At 46.5% G+C, this 18,885-nt stretch overlaps 1 protein-coding gene across 4 annotated transcripts in view; it reads right to left on the bottom strand.

The window, feature by feature from the left end:
- Nucleotides 1–18,885, bottom strand: part of bnc2 (basonuclin 2) — a 105,896-nt gene that overhangs the window by 16,336 nt on the left and 70,675 nt on the right. For all 4 annotated transcript variants that reach the window (XM_037263850.1, XM_037263841.1, XM_037263870.1 and 1 more), the window contains 2 exons: nucleotides 15,445–15,547; nucleotides 14,080–14,315 (listed from right to left, as the gene is read on the bottom strand). In XM_037263850.1, the coding sequence (XP_037119745.1) occupies nucleotides 14,080–14,315; nucleotides 15,445–15,547 (339 nt within the window). The remainder of the gene's footprint in view (nucleotides 1–14,079; nucleotides 14,316–15,444; nucleotides 15,548–18,885) is intronic.

The following is an 18,885-nucleotide window of genomic DNA, read 5'->3' as shown; positions in this document are numbered from 1 at the left end:
AGCGCCGAGCCGGCAGATGTTTGATCCATCCGCTGCACATCTGGCCCTCAGCACACTCAATCTATTTCACTCCACTTCTCCTTTTGAGATGTTCATTGTTCCTCACGGTCCACTAAACTCAGCATCCCCCCCCCTATCACCACCCCCCCCCCCCCTTTCACTCTCCCTCCGCGGCCCACAAATATTCATCTATCATCATTCATTTGAAGAGGGATTTGGATTTATATGCTTTTTGAAACCGTCTGCCGTGTTTTTAGACCGGTCGGTTACGGTAACGTACGCGGTGGCACCGAGTGGCGGGCCGGTTAATCAAAGTGGGCGGGTCTTCAAAGCCACCAGAAACTGACGGCTCAGCTCCAACATCAGCACGCAAAAAATAGAATTTTGACGGGTTCCAACAAAGGGGCCAGTGTGAAGTTTATCTCGAAAGGCTTATAATTCCTTCAAAATGAAATGGAAGCACTCAGTCGGCATGCGTTCATCCCCTGTCCCGTGGCGTAGTTTTCTGCTGTTTCTATTTAAAAAGTTATTTTTCTAGTCACAGTTTGTGCAGTCATACTGTTTGGGCAGTTTACCTGTCAGTTAGTATTGGCAGCACTTTTTGGCCACCCGGGTTCCAATAGTTTGGGATTTTTCGGTATCGTTCGTTTTCGTTTCGCTTTGACTCATAAATGACGAGTCATAATCAAAAACTCATTTTTGGTTTGATTAGATTTATTTTTATTCACAGAATATTTGAGTGCAAAGGTCACAATCGGTAACAAAGTCAACCATTTTAAAAAGGACTGTTTGACCTCACCAAAATAAGTATATTTCAAATAAATCTTGAAGGCTCATGCGAGAAAAACAGAACAAAGCAAATTAGGTTTGTTAAGCTAGCAACGCAAACCACCTCATTGAATCATAGCGGACACATTTGCACCCGATGATGACGACTCTCGAGGCATCTTTTGGCTTCCGTGTGTGTGTGTGTAACGCTATCTTCCCGTGTTTGCGTCTAGCCTCGGTGCTGTGCAGCGTATTGCTATTGATCCTCAGTATCCTTGCGGTCTTCAGGGTTCCTGTCAGCCGACCAAGTAGCCCTGTCTGCCCTTTTGTAGCGCTACAAGCTAAACAGCCATCACAGAAATCCAATACGGGCGTATTCAACGGCGGCTAGCACCGCTAGCCTAGCGCCAGGTCCCGCGAGGCCTTCGAGTCAATGCGATGTCAGCGTAGCGTCTCACCTTGTGAACTTGTTGCCGGCTTAATATGTCACGCTAATACGTCTCGCTGTATCATCCTAAACGCAATAAGTATGGATTCGCTAATGTCTGCATCTTGTTAGAAAGGAAAGGCCGGGCGGATTGGACGGGTCCGTGTGATAGTAATCGCCTCTAACAGGGTGTCTGCCTGTGGCTTAGAGGTACGACCGGGGGAAGGAGGGGGGGGGGGGGGGGTGGCTTCTGGGAATTTCTAAGCAGCTCTGGGAAATTTGGCCCAGGGAAAAAAAAAAGAAGCGATCGGGAGAGATAACATTGAGAACGATTAGGGGGGAATAAAATGAGGCGTTAGCCCCGCTGTCTTTTGTGTATCGATCAAGGGGGCAGGTGAGAGATCTTAAATGGCTCGTACCTGGTTTGGTGTTTGCTAATTGAGTTTTGTTGTTTTGCCAACAGGAGCGGGAAGGTGAAGGGAAGTACTCGGGGAAGAAAAACAACAAACGGTAAGTGGTCAAATTTGTGGTAGAATGAAAGTTGTCAAATCTTTCAAGTTGAATATTATATTTAAAATTACATTTAAAAATGTTGTTTTTTTAGTGTGGACAGTTTTAAATTTTTACATTTCTATGGTGAAGAATGAAATATTACAAAATATTATAAATCTGTAAAATGTTACATTATCAGAAGAGCCAATCGATTTTTATTGCCATTAATGCCGATGAGAAATTATTTTGAATTCCAAGCACATTCATTCATTCACGCTCCCAGTTTGCGTCCAAATTAAAAATCACAATAATACGAACAAATCTTCCATTACTACTCCTATTTTTTTTTTCTTTTCACCGCAAACTTGTACCGTGCTGCAAGCAGCCAGCACAGAAAATGTGGCGTCTTATGAACATGCAAAGGCCACGCTTGCCACCGGCCATCCCTGCAGGCACGTGTGTGTGTGTGTGTGTGTGAGTGTTCACTTCTTTGATGCTTGTGTGTGTACGCATGTGTGCATTTGTGTGTGTATGAGAGGTGAGTGAAACAGCAGAGGGACTGTGTAATCCTCTGACATGCCTGTGGAAAAATACAAGGATCCCTCTGACAGTGGCTCAACTACAGGCCCCAGCGGCCAGTTAGTGTGTCCACATGTCCGTGCGGCATACACGCACACACACACACACACACACTATGTACAGTTGCCTCATTGCTAAACTATATACCGACATTCTCATGCGCCGGCACGATTCGAGCCTAGCCGGGCTGCAGTCCAGTGTTTGACACAAACTCACCGGCGCACAGAGAAGCCTCTAACGTGGAATATAATCCGTTCAGTGATTCGTGGACCTCTCTATATTTTCTTCTAATGCAACGTAAATATTCCGAGGAGATTGCAAACAGATCTGGCCATCGTCACCATCTGGCTTTGTGTGCACCTAATGAAAGAACGTGAAATATAGACGCTATATTAGCCACGCGGGATCATGTTTGTGATTAAGGGCTATATAAATAAAATTGACTTGACATGTTGACTTGAAGCAAACAAAAGCGGCCATTTCGTCTCCTTATTGTCTAATCGCCCATCCGACTGCTTCTACAGCCGGCCCCTCTTAACCCAGCGATACTCGCTAATGGCCCACACAATGGAATTATTTACTAGCCGTAGCGGGGGGGCAAATGGGTCAAATTGTGTGTGTGTGTGTGTGTGTGGCCCCCTCATACACTCTCACACTGAATAAAAAAAAAAAGGGGAGTAGCGGAATCGTTGAAGCATGCAGAGAGGGGACGCGGACAGGAGCGAGTGGCGCTAGCTAAAGTGAAAAATCATGCCACGGCGCCGAGGGGCCCGCCGGCATCCGCGGGGACGAGGGACTACATCCACGCTGGCACTCAAGTGCTCTTAAATACTCCCTCTTATGCTCAACCACATCCTCGCCCCCCCGCCTGCACCTATCTACCCCCCCCCCCCCGTTGTCTCCCTCATCATTCGCAGGCTCTCCCGTCCAGGTACAAATGGCGATTTGCTGTACAAGTGGCACAACATGTCGGGGTCGCTAAGGTCTTGTTGTTGACAATGTGGAAAATAGATCGAGAAAAAAAATTGTTTGTTTAGAAATAACGCCCGGATAGGCGGCAAGGTGTTCTTTTGGGAGCTTCAGGGCCTGGTAACGCGGTGGAGCAGTGGTTAGCACTTGTGACTCACAACTGAGAAGTTGAAGGTTCTTATGTCGGGAGGGAGAAAAAAAATCACTCTTAATATAGTGGAGGGTGCTCAAGCACCTGCCCTTTAACTCTTGATGATTAAAATACAATATAAAATAATATATTTTGACACGTCAGAGCGAACTTAATTGCGAGAATTTTTAAAGAATATTTTTTTTTTTAACGTGGTGAGGAGCTGACATTTGTCAAAGGAATCAAGCGCGCTGTCACCTCGCTGGATCCGGATGAGACGCAAGAGCAGACGGGCCTTTTCGTTGTCTCGCCTCGGGGCCGCACGGCAGACTTTCTGTCAAGCAAGTCGAGTGCGTGCATGTGTGTGTGTTTGCGTTGTAGATATCTTCCCCCCCCTACCTCTAATTAGCGCGCGGGAGTCCTGGGGGCAATCAGAGGTGAGGTTAATGAGAGGAGGGGAGGGGCGAGTGGTTGGTCGGGGCGGTGCCTGAGAAGATCCGAAAGTCTTCATTTTTTTTTTTTTTTTTACATATTACTGAAATCTATTTTATCAAACCACTTTTAGATTACATGTCATGTACATGCAACTTTGCGTGGACATACACAAATGACTCAGCATGTCAATAAAATGTTCCCAATGTTCAAAAATGGCGGTGAATGAAAATCTCAGTGCTTCAACTTGATCCGGATGCACACCAAAACAGAACCTCATGAATTATTGCAAGGGGCCGGTGGTGACGGCAGCTTTTCCGCAAGGTCCCGTGGGGCCGCTGCCACATTTGCGCCCGTCTCTCCGGCCGTATAATGGACACGAGCGGCTCTTGCGGCTCGTGTCGCTGCAAACGCGATGTGACGCTCGTGCATTATTGAGAGCCGCGTCGCCATTAGAGACATTTATACAGTCGAATGATTCGATCAGAGCCCGGCGTGGATCCTCTATGCTGACATGTTGTTTTGCCCGATGGTTGTAGTAAATTCAGCTATTATACATTTTATGGATGGATAACATACAATTTTTGTGCTTTTTAAAAATGCTTTTTCAACCAATTTACATTTTTATTTTTTATTGTAGTAAAAAAATATATTTTCAATACTTTTTTTCTTCACCAATGAGTTTGCCCTTATACTTATTCCATTTATTTTAAAATCCACATCTTCCTTTACACAACATATTTATTCAATACTTTTTCAGAATTATTTTGTAATGTGTAATATTGTTTTTCTTTTTTACCAATAGGGTTTATTAACATTATTTAAATAAAAAAAAAAACACTTATTCCACCTAATTAAAATTAAGCATAGACTTATTCTCACCTTAGTTCATTTGACTTATATTAACTGATATTTATTTGACAACTTTTTAGGGTCTTTTCCTATTTTTTTTTATAGTTACAATTCGTTCAATATATGTAATATACTTTTACCAGCTGTCAGATAAATTACATTTATTTTAAACACTCTTGATATTGACTGGCGAACTTATCGCTGTGAAATTTGAGCTTTTCCCCCTCAATGTATATTTGCCCCTATTTTTCTTTAACGATTGAGCCACTTTTCGCCACAACAAAGCTTTCATAGCAAGAGTCTTCTGCCTCTAATTCACATCAAGGAGCCAAAAGAGGCAAATCATTTCCTCCCGTCATTCCTGTACCGAGCTGCCCCCTCCCTCCCTCCCTCCCTACCCCTCCTTGTTTTTGTATCTCTCACCCGTTAACAAAAGCGCTGCGGGCGAGCGCAGATGTAAGACATAACAACGCTTGCGAGAAGAAGAAGAAGAGATGAGCGAGCGAAGATAGAAGATTAGACAAAGGGAAACAGACGGCTAATGCTGCTCACGAGCATCGCTTGTCAATTTACAGCTGCTGCTCCCTGAACTGTATAAATTTCCAACGTGACATCCGTTTCTACTGCTTCCAAGCCGACCAGATCTCCTCCCCAGACACGTACTTGGAAACCTGACGTCTGCGCAACGGGCCAGATGCATCTGAGTTTACTTGTATTTTTTACACCCCCCTCCCCCATTGGAACGGCTATAGGCGAAGCCTTGTTTGATGTGGCCGCCGCCACATGGATGCATACATAGAGCATGTGACGGTAAATCACGGGCGTGACCGGGGTTTGAGTGAGAGTGAACAGAGACTTGAGAAGATGGAGGTGATGCAGTTGGCCATGTTTTGTAAATCGGCAAAAATCGGTAAAATAATCGGGAGAGAAAATGATCGAGACTTGAAAACACGGAGGTGTTGCAGTTGGCAAAGGACAGACTGTTGGACATGTTTTGTAAATCGGTAAAGATCGGTTAAAAAAAACTGAAAAGTAATCGGGAGAAAAAAATCAATTCCCAAATACAGTTCAGTTGTATTTAACTTTAAAGTTCAAAACATTTTCATTCCGGATCTCCACAGTGACATGTTGTACATCCCCCGCCTGCTAATTTATGCTTGCTTTTTTTTTTTTGCCAAATAGCGCCTTTGAATATAAATTGACCTCCATATCAAAACAGGCCCGATGACTCTTAACTCATACGACGGCGCGGAAGAATCCACAAAGAAAACAGCATCGGGGCGTTTGATCCCGAGGCGCTCGCACACCATTGCGAAGCTCAACACCTGTTTCGACTTAGGCCGGTCAGCGCACGGTAGCGAGATTAGCCAAACATGCCCATAAAGGGAGAAGAAAGGTGGCTGCGCCTTCGCTTCTGATATCAACACAAAAGCACTCGGTGACTCCATCGCGCGTTCGAGCCGACGTGGTCGTAGCGTCGAGGAATTCACCTCAGCTCAAAGCCAAAGAATAAACGCAGAACGCTGCCTGGCAATAGCTATTTTCAGCCCGGTTGTAAAAAAATTTAAAAAGCGAAAAATGTGAGTCACACTGTATGACTCAATTCTGGCCCGTTTTTAAATCTGCTTTACGGCTTTGAATTGATCGTAACTATTCAATCACGCTCCGCTCGCTTCGCTTTGGGGCAGTCGGCTTTCCACTTTAAAAATATTACCGCGGCAACAAGTCAATCTCTTGAGAGATAAAAGTCGAGATTTGCGCACACCTGAGATTCAGCCAAACTGAAATAGTGCCGTACTGACGATACTCAATCCGAGGGGTTATATTAGATTCGTCAAACGCTGAGCGTCGTGTCGCTTTCACAGGGTGAATACCCCCTCCCACGCACGCACAAAAAAAGCCACCGTTGCCTACTTAAAAATGCGAGAGAGACGACGCGATTGCTACCACAGCGCCTCTGCCAAAGTCTTTGTCAGCTTGTCAGGGGCGTTAGCACGTTCTTTAGCTGTGATTACATTGTCAGATGGGGGGAGGAGGGGGCTGGTGTCAGGAAGTCGGCAAGGATTTTAACACCTCCGTGACAGCGGCGGCGACCCGCCAAACCTCTGCTGAGCTGCTGATAGCGGAAACTCTGCCCCGCGACTGGCATTACATAAACGCAACACACACACGCGTTGCCACGCGACTGCCGCCTCTGTCTGCGTAATTGCCGGCTGCCTCTACGAGCCGCTCTTATCTTTGTTTATGCGCAAGGAAGATCATCGCGATGAACGAGTGCGTGCAGGATGTGACGAGGATGCCGAATCACCGGTTGGCTCCGTGCCTTAGATCTCAGAGATTTTTCAAATGTGTCCACGCTTGGCCTTGAGAAGCATGCCGAGCGTCACCGAGGCCTCGCGATGCCTTCAAATGCTAACTCCAATTGAATTTTTTAAATCTTCAAAAGACACACTAAACCACACGTTTGTATTTGTAAAAGTAGAAAAATAGAATTGGATCGTCCAAATCCTCAGAATGACAATTCCTCCGATTATGGTAGCCCCTTAATCGAAATTTTTGCCGATTTTCTGACAAGAAAATTCCGAAACCAGCTACTGAATCCTAATTCGCTCGTTTGTGGCTGGAAATCAGAAATTTAAAATCGATCATCTGAAACCGAATGATGTCGTCTGAATCCGAAGCTTTGAATTCCGATTCATGCATCATCAGCTTTATACAAGACTCGATGCGTTAACTCATCATGCTGGGTGACCCGGCGTCACATCCTGCGTGTGTGTATGTGTGTGCGGCACTCGGCCCGCAGGCGGCGGCGGCCTGCCAGCGACAGCTCGCCTTGCCCGGTGGTCCCCGCTCCCAGCCACTTAGCCATTTAACAAGACAGTCGTTACGAGGACCGAGCCAAGAAGCGCGCGCACCGAGCTGGTCGGCACATTTCACCCCCCCTCCCCCTCACATTTTTTTTTAACAAGAGCCTCGCTGGCATGCACTCACGCTGCGCTAGGTACGTGTGTGTACTGGGTACCCATTTATTCATTTATTACGACTATTAGCCCCCTTTTCTCCCCCCCCCCCCCCCCCCCTCCTCCTTCACCTCGGCAAAATCCCGCTAATAAACAATCGGGATAGCGCCACGCTGCGATGCCCGTAATGGGCTCCTAATTAGCCACTCCAAACACCGAGAGCGGCCGCTTCACGCCTGCTTTTCTGCACTCATCTGCACAAAGCCGGATGAATTGATTCCATTTGCACGCCACTTAATGCGCTGATTGTTTATTGGCATGGCCGAGACTCCAAAACCAAAGGGATCAAATGAAAGAAATGTCTTTAACCTTGTGAGGACTGCTGATATTAATCAACACCAACCCGTCTGTCGTCTATATTATGTTGGTATTTAACGGCGAGGACCAGCAGGAGTTCCCACCGGGGTCATTTTCACCTTTTTAACCCGAGTCGCCTGCTGACCTCTTCCTCGAGGAAAAAAAAGTTGAGGACGCCAAATGTGTTCCACGGCGAAATAAACGTGTGAGGTCCTTCTATGTGTGTGTCACGCTCGTCCGCCTGGCTCACTTCCTTTGCAAGCTGCCTTCCCCGCTGCCTTTTATGAGCGAGAGCTTCTCCGGCATCTCACCTCGGGACACACTCGAGCGTCTAAATGTTTCCACTTGTGACACGCATTGGCTCGCGCCGTGGGATGCCTGCCCGCCAAAACGTAACCAGCCTGTGTGAGTGTCATGAATCGGCGATTCAGTTTGTGGGCGTGGGGCGGGCCGAGTTTGCAAAATGTCACGTCCATGTACTGGGCGCTGTGGTTGTGACTGGCGTCACTAAACTTTAAAATAAATAAATAAATAGAAATTGGTTAATAGATTGAATCAGTCAATGTGTGGTAGCAGCACTGACAATGCGAGATGGGCGCCCCCTAGTGGTACACAAGTGATTCACAGGCCTAGTAAAATTCAGTTGTATTGAACTTCTTTACGATTGTTTTGAAAATTTTATTTCTGCACAATATTTACCTTTAATGTGCAGTTTAGTTTCTTCCTGAAATACACGTTTTGGCTTATAAAGTTTTAACTTATTCCAGTAAAATGATTCTTTTAAAAATATTTGTTCTTGTAATTTTTAGTATTTGTAGTCTCAAATATACAAAAATAAATTTTCCTTGCCCACCTGGGCATTATTCTCCAAATTTTGTGTTATCTAAATTGCCCAAATTCCTTTGAGAACCCATGCTAAAATGTTTTTTATTATTTTTATTTATCATTTTATTTATTTATTATGAAGCTTCAGTTCTCGCACCAGACCGCTACTCCACTTCCGCGCTGTTTTATATAATTTAGCGCTAACCCAATTCCCGTGGGTCCCGAATCACGTCAGGAAAAACCACGGCGGTGATTTCTGCCACACTCCCCAACAATTCCGTGCGACAATCAATGTAGGGCCAGAACCTCTCGTGCGGATCGATACCCCGCCGTGCCCCCGCGTGTCGTCATTAGTGTCGCTGACCTTGAAATAAAATTCAATTTCCTCGGATCCCCGGGAGAAAAAAAAAAAGCCACCGCCGGATTTCAGGAGCCATTTCCAGTTTGCGGCACAGGATATTACAGCTTAAGGAATTCTCTTTGAGGCGGTAATTATATCCGAGCTTTTGTGAGGTAAATACAAGTTTCTGATAGGTGAGCGGATTTTCAATCAGGGCGTCTTTGTGAGACGAGACGGAAGGAGTCCCCGAATTTGGATACAAGGAAGTGAATTCAGTTTAAAATTCTTTAGCCTTGCCCAATAACGATAAAGCTCGTAAAAATGGCGGATGATCAATTCTGGTTTCCATGACAGGTGATGTCATCAATTTTTCAAAGACTGTATGTTAAACACACTTTGCGCTATACATTTAGCCATCAAATATTCAGAAGCTTGAAATCCGAGCACCCGCCTCATGTTGGACACACGTGTGAAATATGCAAAAGGCGTGTAATGCGCCCGTTAAATGGATTTTTTAATTACTTAAGTGTCGACGAGTGTCTTCCTAAGTGTCTCCGAACGCACCCAACGTAATTTGTGTCGTGAGTTGAACTCGGGGAATTTTTGGTTTTGGCTAAAAAAAAAATCACACGCGATGGCTCCAAACTAAAACGAGCCAATCAGCTTCGAGAAATGTGAGTGACGGGAAAATTGGACAAGCTGAATCCATCTTGTCCCTCAGCCAACTTTGAATCTCGCGCCTCCATTTCCTGTTCCGTTTGCCAGAAGTGATGGATGGTCCCGAACTGGAAATTGGACCATTTGACGCTTAACGTGAACGTGAATAACATCAACGACCAATCCTTTAAGATGATAGCCGCTTTTGTATTTGCAGCCGGCGCATTCCTGCACGCTTTTTGGCTTCCGGGACCGGCAAATCTCGCTCCAATAGGATTTCACTGACCTGCATGGAGACCACAAACGAATTGTCCTGTAATCTCATTTATTTGGATTCACCTTCAGTTTGGTTTTGATCCAAATTAGAATTGGTTCAGGCGCTGGCAGAGGCAGCCCATTCCGCGTGTTCACTTCGCCAGGCCTCGCTGACTTTACGGTCCGATTGCCCCGAATCCAATATCAGGGGAATTATTCCGCAAATTCCTGCATACCATGTAACCTGCTCGTAACCTCCGTGCTCCAGCTTGAATTCATTTGGGGCTCAGATTTGGGATAGCGTGGCGCTGAGGATTTGGCGTGCGGCAGCTTTTTTTTTTTTTATGTAAGGAGCTCTAGTCGCGGATTTGCGAGCTGTGAGAAAAGTGACCAGTAAGATTCCGTCCTTCTGATATTACCGTGTCGGCACACTGGCTGTTTGTTTTTTTGGTAACGACTTGCGGCTTATCTCGAATTCTTTTTTTTTTTGGTCTTGTAAATCAGCGCACTGAACACACAAAGTGTGTGTGTGTGTGGGAAGAATCACCTTGATGAAGTACTGGCAGGCCGTCACGTGGCTAACAAAGCGTGCAAGCCTTCCAGCAAAAACTGGAGCCTGACCTTCCCGCCCAAATCATAACCATATGAACAAAAGAGTTTCCACCTTAAGAGGACTCTCGCTCTCTCCCATCCATCTCCCGGCCGGCCGGGGTGAGGCATTAAGCAGTGATAACAAAAAACAGGTTACAAGGGGAAGGGGAGGGGCGGGGATGATGTCGTGAACAAGAGGGGGACCTAAAATGGAAGTTTTAGGTGAGCGGCAGCCACTTGTGATGTCACTTCCTCCTCTCAAGACGTCTCTCCAAAGATTTGGTAACCCTAACCCTAATTCAGATTTCTTTTGATTTTTAGTAAATTGTTCCATCAAGATTTTTCACCCTTGGCGGCAGGGCTCAGTTCCTTTTTTCTCGAAGAACAGCGTCTGGTTTTCCGTGACACCGCCAATGCGTGTAATTACATCAACCGCATTCATGTTGCTACGCATGTACAACTTTTTTTTTTAAGATTGTGTAAGTTAATGGCTAGTAGACACCCTCGTGTGGAGGCATGCGGCAGTGAGTCTTGGCGGCTCGGAGTCATTCTGCGGCCGTGCGCGCCTGATAGTTAGCATTCCGCTGGGTGTGTGCGCAATTAGGGTTAGGACTGGATGTGTGTGTGTGTGTGTGTGTGTGTAGTGCTGGGAGTTGTTAGCGGTTCCATCTGGGTCTCTTGGAAGCTGTGTGGAGTCAGGAAAACCGCATCTCATAAAAAGCGGAGGCAGCCCAATGTTCTACAAGGACAGAACATTACTGGGAATGTCGCTCAGGAAAAGGCTGGGACCCGAGCCCGAGCGCCGGCTCCTCTCCTCGGATTCGCCTCCCTTCCTCCCGCGCAACTGATTTTTCATCGGGTGAGGGATTAGGAAAAGGAAGACATAATAGAGAGTGTGGGAGACGGAGTGGAGGGGGAGCGCTGATGACATTTCCATCTGTGTGCGGCCAACGGTGGAGGGAGCGGCGACAGGCTGTGGCCTTAGCCGAATGGGGGAGGGAGGGGGGGGGGGCTGCATGTTGGCCCGTGAAAACAAGCATGACAGTAGGATGACAAGGATGAAGGGTCGAGGGATGGAGCGTCGTGGTGCCAAAGTGAAAGGCAGCCATCCCAGGTTGTCCTGGTTTGAACTGCTGGGAAGCCCTCGCTGACATATGCAAATGTGGTTAAAAAAAAAAAAAGCATAAACAAGACATTACACGCACCATTTTCCACTCATCACATCTGCGGGGAAAAGCTCCAAAATGCATGCGGGGCCATTCAGACGAGCTCAATGAGCCAACAAGATGGATGGGTGGGTGAATTGATAGATGGAGAGATGGAGGGATGGATGGATAGGCACTCGATACTCGCTAGTTACCCAATACTAGATAGATACTGCTGATGCTAGAAGTAGATACTAAATATTAGATACTAGATAGATACTAGATTGGTACTCTATACTAGATACTCGATACTCAATCTAGCTAGACACTCGATACTAGATAGATACTCATTACTCGATAGACATTCGATACTAGATTCTAGATAAACACTCAATACTACATAGATACTAAGTACTAGATCGATACGAGATTGGTACTCTATACTCGATAGGAACTCAATACTTGATACTCGATGATAGAGATGATTGATACAGTCGATACTGAGGCTAGATGCGATAGTTAAATACTATACTAGATAATCAGATAGATCTAACAGATAAAAAGATATAATAGATACAAAGAATATACTTCAGAATTATGATCCTGTCCTCATCCCCCACTCGTGTCCAAGCAAAGACAGTACGGACGTGAGTGAACAAAAGCAAACTAAAGGGCAAAAAAAAAAAAAGCCAATCATTTATTTTAATGGTTATTGATGCCACGTGTAATTCCTCCCCTTTTCGAATCAAACTTCCATCCAGCGGAGTCGTTAACGCTATTGATTAACTTCTGCACTATGAGCAGCCTATTACAAAGGTAAATTGGCGAGTGTACACATATTTAGTCACGCCCCCGTCCGTCCCTCCGTCTGTCTGTTTACTTTTTGTTCCGCTGCAGGCGAGGTGCACTGTGCTTAATTTCTTCACTAAATTAGCGGCTAAAAGGCCGCGGTGGCACGTGCTATTACTTAGCCGACAACAATGAGAGTTCATTCCGGCGCTGGCGCTGCTCGTAATAATTATGGTTGCGTCTCAGAGTCACATCGTTGCGCCACTTCCAGCCTCGTGCGTCGTTATTTGTAGCTACTGCTGAACAATAAGGGAACCGCCGCTAGACGTTATTAGAATGTTAAAAACTGGACGAGGTGGCTAGGAGCCTGTTTTGCTTTTTAATTAAAAAAAAACATCAATGATTGTAAACTGATCACTTTATATTAATCACTTTTCAAAGTAAGTGCAATATATATATATACACAAAATTTGAATTTTTTTATTATTATTTATACATACAAAGTTTTGTTTAAAAGTCAAAATATTAGGAACAGCCCTTGATATTATAGTTGGAAGAATAAATGTTGGATCTGCGTGTTTTAAGTCACAGAAGTCGTTTCCGTGCAAACACTGCGACCCCACCCCCACCCACACACACACACACACACCTCCAATAAGACCCCCACCCTTCAAATTCACTCCTGCCATGCTGTTCCACTTATACTGGAATATTACACCACACTTGCATACAGATAAGCACATGTGAGCACAACATACACACACATACACACACGCACGGTAAGAAAAGCATCTGCACATGTCCGTCCGCTGGCTGCACACTAATTCATGCAGGAACACTTTGGGTTTCAGCACCAGAACCCTTTGGTGCAATTACTGAGGAAGAAGGAGGGGAGATGTAGGTTGCTGGCGTGACATTTTTCTCTTATTATTATTATTATTTTATTTTTTTAAACTGTTTCTGCCCCTCTTCTCACGTAAGGGGAACAAAATGAAAGTGTGGAAGTGGCCTATGATTGTTGCCTGAAATAAGTGCCACGATCCACCTTTTTGTGGAGCGCTTCAAGAAAATGGTTTAAAATTGCAACCTGTAAATACAAATATATATCTAAAATACAATGCAGCGATGCTTTAGCACTGAGGTGAGAAGAGCTTCAGCTCAAGGGACAGGTTTTTTGTTTTGAGAGATAGATGCACCAGCTTTAAAAAAATGGCTAATATGTATATATAAAATATGTAAAATAAAAAATTCATTGTATGTTTGATGAATTTATTTAGCATAAACTATGCAAGCATTTGATCAAATCTTGTGGCAGCTTGCTTTATTGAAACAAAAGTAGCGCTTTGGCATCGTCTTGTGGCCAAGAAACGATGTTGAGGAGCTTTCTTCGGACAAAAGTAGTGCTTTGGCACCATCTTATTGCATCCTAGTGCTAAGGAACTATGTCGAGGAGCTTTATTCAGACAAAAGTAGCGCTTTTCCCCCCCTGGTTTCAGTTGGCCGGGTCTGACCTGCAGTATGTAGCCACGCACGTAGTCCCTCAGGGTCCAGCCCAGTCCGTGCAGGATGTGCAGCACCTCCTCCTGCTTGAGCACGGAGAAGAGGCGGTCCAGCAGGATCTTGAGCCGCACTGGCACCGCTTGCGTGCCGTACAACATCAGGCTGCTGATGTCGAACACCACGTTGGACTGCACAATCTCCACCTGCGTCGGGTGGTACAGGTGCTGCGTGCTCAGCTTGTCCAGGGCTGAAGAAAAAAAATAATAATTGACTTCGGCATCAGAAGTTATCTTCTCCACTTGCCAGGCGAGTCTTATTTAGTGTACCGCAAATGGGGCGAGAATTGTGTTTATACATTTGTGGAATCTTTTTGAACAATATTAGCAGTGTCAAGCAAAACGCGGGGCCAAAGGAAAAGAACTTGGCAGAAGCGAAAAATGTCATTCTAGCTGCATTATGTTGCTCTTGCCTTAGGGAAGGAGGGCAAGCAAATTGCTACAAGGTTCGGGCGCATGTAGCCTGACAGGCGTAAATCAGGGAAAACAAATTCAAAGCGATACGGCGACCTCACTCAACTTTTCTGCTGTCTTCTCCGTCTTACTTTCCTCTCCTTGTTTCTTCCTCAACCTCCCCCCCCACCCTTTCTCCCCCCTCCTCGCCAGTCTGGGTGACACCTGGCCCGGTCTCGCTTTCTCTGATCCCGGGACTTGGGCCTCGCCTGACAACGCCTCGCCGCCAGACACGAACGTAATAAAAAATGAAGAAGTGCTTGTCAGAGTGGCTGCCAATGCTGACATGAAATGAAAAGTTGAGGGAGGGCGATGGGGGAGACGGATCGGGGTGGGGAGGGGGGGACGCCTGACACTTCACGGGGAGAGTCTGGGAAATATTCGCCCAGGTCCTTGTGTTGATTCACCCAGAGAGCCCCTCGGCCCGCTACGGAGAGCCAAACAGGTGTTTTCTTTTATCCGGCTTTCTTCCACGCCTTTTTCTCTTTGTACTTTTTGGGTTCTTTGTTTTTGTTTTATTACACCTGTGTGGAAGAAGTGCTAAGGTGCGGCTTTTGGGCCATCCAAAATGCACAAGCAAAGCTTACGAGAAGAAAGAAGAGGAAAGTTGCCTTTTATAGCCATTTTACATTTGACTTGAACACTTCTTATAACAAATAAGAATGTTAAAACTCAAAACATATTTTTCGGGTAAAATTGCCTTTTATGCAGTGGCGGTGTTAAGATGTTTTTCCTCAGGGGTGGCCACGGGGTTACCTTGGCTATTTCCGGGTAAAAAATATGATAGAAATGAGTCGGATCAAAGTATATTTGGACCTTTTCAAGTTCAAAATTAAATTTAAAATAATAATAAAAAAGATTCCTTACCGTGAGCCACCCAGCCATGTTTGCAGTGGTCACATGTGCGCAGGTGAATCTTGCCCGGCTGGAAGCACTCGCACGTGCAGTTGACCAGCGTGCAGCGAATGGCCTGCAGGGGGCAGAAGGAAATCCACATTATTATGAGAAATTGTTTGGATGGAGGCTCAATTACCCCGCTGGAGGCGCACTTGCGTTGAAAGCTCTCAGCGGCGAGGGGTTAAGTGCGAGCGCACTCGCCGCGTTTGCTCTCTAACGACGAGCCGGAAAACATCTGCTGCAGCGCGGCCCGATGCGACAAACATTGCGACGTCAACGGTGACGGTGCGGCTGCTATGTTTTCTTTGAGTCAGCAGAATCTGGCCGGTCTGCTAAGTGACTCCGGCTTATCGGAATCTTTATGAATTTACAGTCCGCCGCCGTCTGACTCATGTCAACGGTGGCGGGTCATAGTCCGGCGTCTGCACGATCTGATAATCGGCATTTCACAATGTCCCGAAACGGAACGGTCGATGAGAGTGAAGGAGGAGGATCGACCTCAATGTTGAACATCCGTCATAGTTCAGCACTTTTATGGACTTTTGCGTTCTGCTTAAACAACATCAACTCCCTTTTAGGATTTGACTGACATTGTGCAATTATGGATGGATGGATGGATGATAAATTGTGAACTTTATCTTGACTTCAGTAAAAAAAACAAAAACGTTGAGTTTACATCCGCCGTGAGAGGATTGATGCCCTTTGCAAATTAGCTTCACATGCGGCGGGGCCTAACAGTAGCAGCAGATGCAAACAAACAAATGGAAATATCAAACGCACCTCGGCTGTTTACGAGCCCAGCTAGCCTCTGACAGCTGACAAGATAGTTAAGGGGCGTCTAATACGGCAATTAGAGCGTGGCACTATCTTGCGGGGCTGCCGCTGTGACAAGGCAAGGCAAGGCGCCCCTCTAATTATTACGCCGGCTAGCAGTAAGCGCTCATATCTGGGCCATTAAGCAGACCGTGGTGTAAAGACACATTAAAGTAGCAAGAGGAACTAAGGGAAGAATCAAGCATTGAGGTTTGGGGGGGGGCGGAGGAGCTACGTTTTTGTTTTTTACATTGACTTCGGCTTTGAGCCAGAAAGAGATGTTAAAGGCTTCACGAGTAAGGAATGACAGAGGAAGAAGTTGAAAGAATACAAATTGATTACAAGGCTCTTAATAAGGAAGCGAGCGTGTAGAAGCGTCCAACGCGGCCATCGGAAACATCTGTGTTTGCTTTAACGGACGAAACGAGAGAGACAAAAGAGTAAACACGGCCTCACCCCTTCCCCCCCCGTACACACCCGTCGTACGAGTCTCCTTGCGACCGACCGCCTGGGTCTGCTTTGCGCTTGGCCCGAGTTCTGACCTGGCCCGCCTTTGGTCAGGGACGAGTACCGGGCCCGGATCCCACCACTCCCCTCGCACATATTTGTCACAGAAGGTTGTGTTATCTGAGGCCAGAGTAGAAACGCAGCATTAGTCACCGTGTTAGCGTCTCGCCAGGGTTTCCTCTTTGGCTCGCAACAAGCGGACAAACGTGGGATAAAGGACAGGACAGGAGATGAGGGGGTCTGTGTGTGAGGCTTTACAGAACTTTCTGCCAAATCTGTGTTTTTCACTCTCTATTGCAAAGGACGCCAAAGTAACCGACCCGTACTACAGGCTACTAAGTGTGTTAAGGTAGCGGTCACAATAGTACAGGTTGGCTCGGGTGGCTTCTGTGGGTTTACCACATTGTTGTGGTCACAATTTAATTTAGTATCTTTAATCTTTAACGATACCATTTCTTGCCACTTCCATTGTAAAAGGACAGTTAGCATTAGCAGTTAGCTAGCATTTCCCCGCTTCAAATCATGACGTAGCGAACCAAAGCAGCGTGTTAGGGGTCTCGCAGCTGCAGATTACTTGTCGCAGTCAACAACTTGACTCACTCGGCGTCATTCTCAGACGTTATCTGACTCAAGTGTGTGTCTCATTTCGGGATAATGTTTAGCTGCAGGCTTGATGTTTCATGGCTGTTTTGCTCGGCCAGCAGCTCCTACCCCGGCCAACTTGTAAACACTCACGACCGGCGACGGGCTGGCCTCACCGTGACCAACGTTAGCACGACAGATGGGTGGAAGTATTGTAGCGTTCCGACAAGATGGTTCCAGGCTGGACTCTTGGCGCGGATACGCTTTGTAAACAGAGCCCGTGGCCCGGGACCAACGGCGACACATGCGAGCGAGCCCGAGCAGGAATCAGACGTCAGCCGAGACACAATGAGACCACAGAAGCAATGCTGATCTTTAACTAATAGCAGCATCCTGTTCAGCTGCACTACCGCGCTGTCGCTTTTAATGTCTGAAACGCTCGCCAGTCGGCCTTTTTTTGTTTTCTCTCTACCGCCATCTCGGCAAATCCGCACAGATGGCCCAGTACTGTTCCTTCCCGCTTTAATGGAATCCCTTTACCCGTGTTCAACACGTCGCCACAGACCGCATTTCTTGTCGGGCGTGTTAAGCAAAGCCGGGCTCGTAAATGAAAACCCCGTGTGCGTGCCATGTGCGCTCCTCGTGTTTGCCCGTCCGTCGTACAACACCGGGAGCGTCTCGTCCACTCGTCTCGGTGTTATCTCATCCGTGAGCTTTAGCTGCTGAAAACCTAGCCAATTTCCTGACAGCAATGTGCAGCCAATGTGTGCTGGGGGAAGGCGTGGCGGCGGCGGCGTTGCATGTCATAAAGACGGGCCCTGGCCTCGGATTGAGACGTCAGGACCGCACAGTGTCCATATTGGAACCAGGTGACAAATAACACAAGACGCATAAAGAAAAGCTTTGTAGATTGGAGTGCAGTCATAACATACGAGGAAGCACAGAAGGAATGCTAAAGCTAATTGCTGCTTGGTTTTTATTTCCGCTTGACTTTTGGTGATGGCACCGAGATGAGGATCGCATTGCGTATTTATTATTTATATTTTTTGACGGATCCAAATTAGGATTGTTTGGCCTTGGCGCTGGAGTTCCGCGCACCGCTTTGATTAGAATCTGACTGTAAATAGCAATGCGGTGCGAACTAAACAAAGACAGATGAAATTCTGTGACGGAGGAAAATGATAGCAGTGTACGGGGGGGGGGGGGAGCTTGTCCATTCAATCCCCAGCGTGCAAAAAGGCCTGTCGCCCCTGTCAGTTCTGCTTTGGAGCTCAAAGCGGCTGCCAGTCGTTGAGGCAGAGGTCCCCTGTCCTGTGTGCAGCTGCGCATCTGGGCTCTGACACGGGCCACGACGGGCCAGAGCTATGCTAATGGCAACCAAATGGGCCGTGAGTCCCCGGTGGATTGGCAAGGGAGATGGATGCATGTGTTTTTGTGTATTCATGTGCACTCCTTCCTTCCTTCCTTCCTTCACTTGGAGGCCCATACATGGAAGCAACCAGTTTGCTC

This window comes from Syngnathus acus, chromosome 1 (assembly GCF_901709675.1).
Source record: "Syngnathus acus chromosome 1, fSynAcu1.2, whole genome shotgun sequence".
Taxonomy (NCBI): Eukaryota; Metazoa; Chordata; class Actinopteri; order Syngnathiformes; family Syngnathidae; genus Syngnathus; species Syngnathus acus.
The sequence above is the reverse complement of the archived record's forward strand: the minus strand, read 5'-3'. Positions and strand labels throughout refer to the sequence as shown.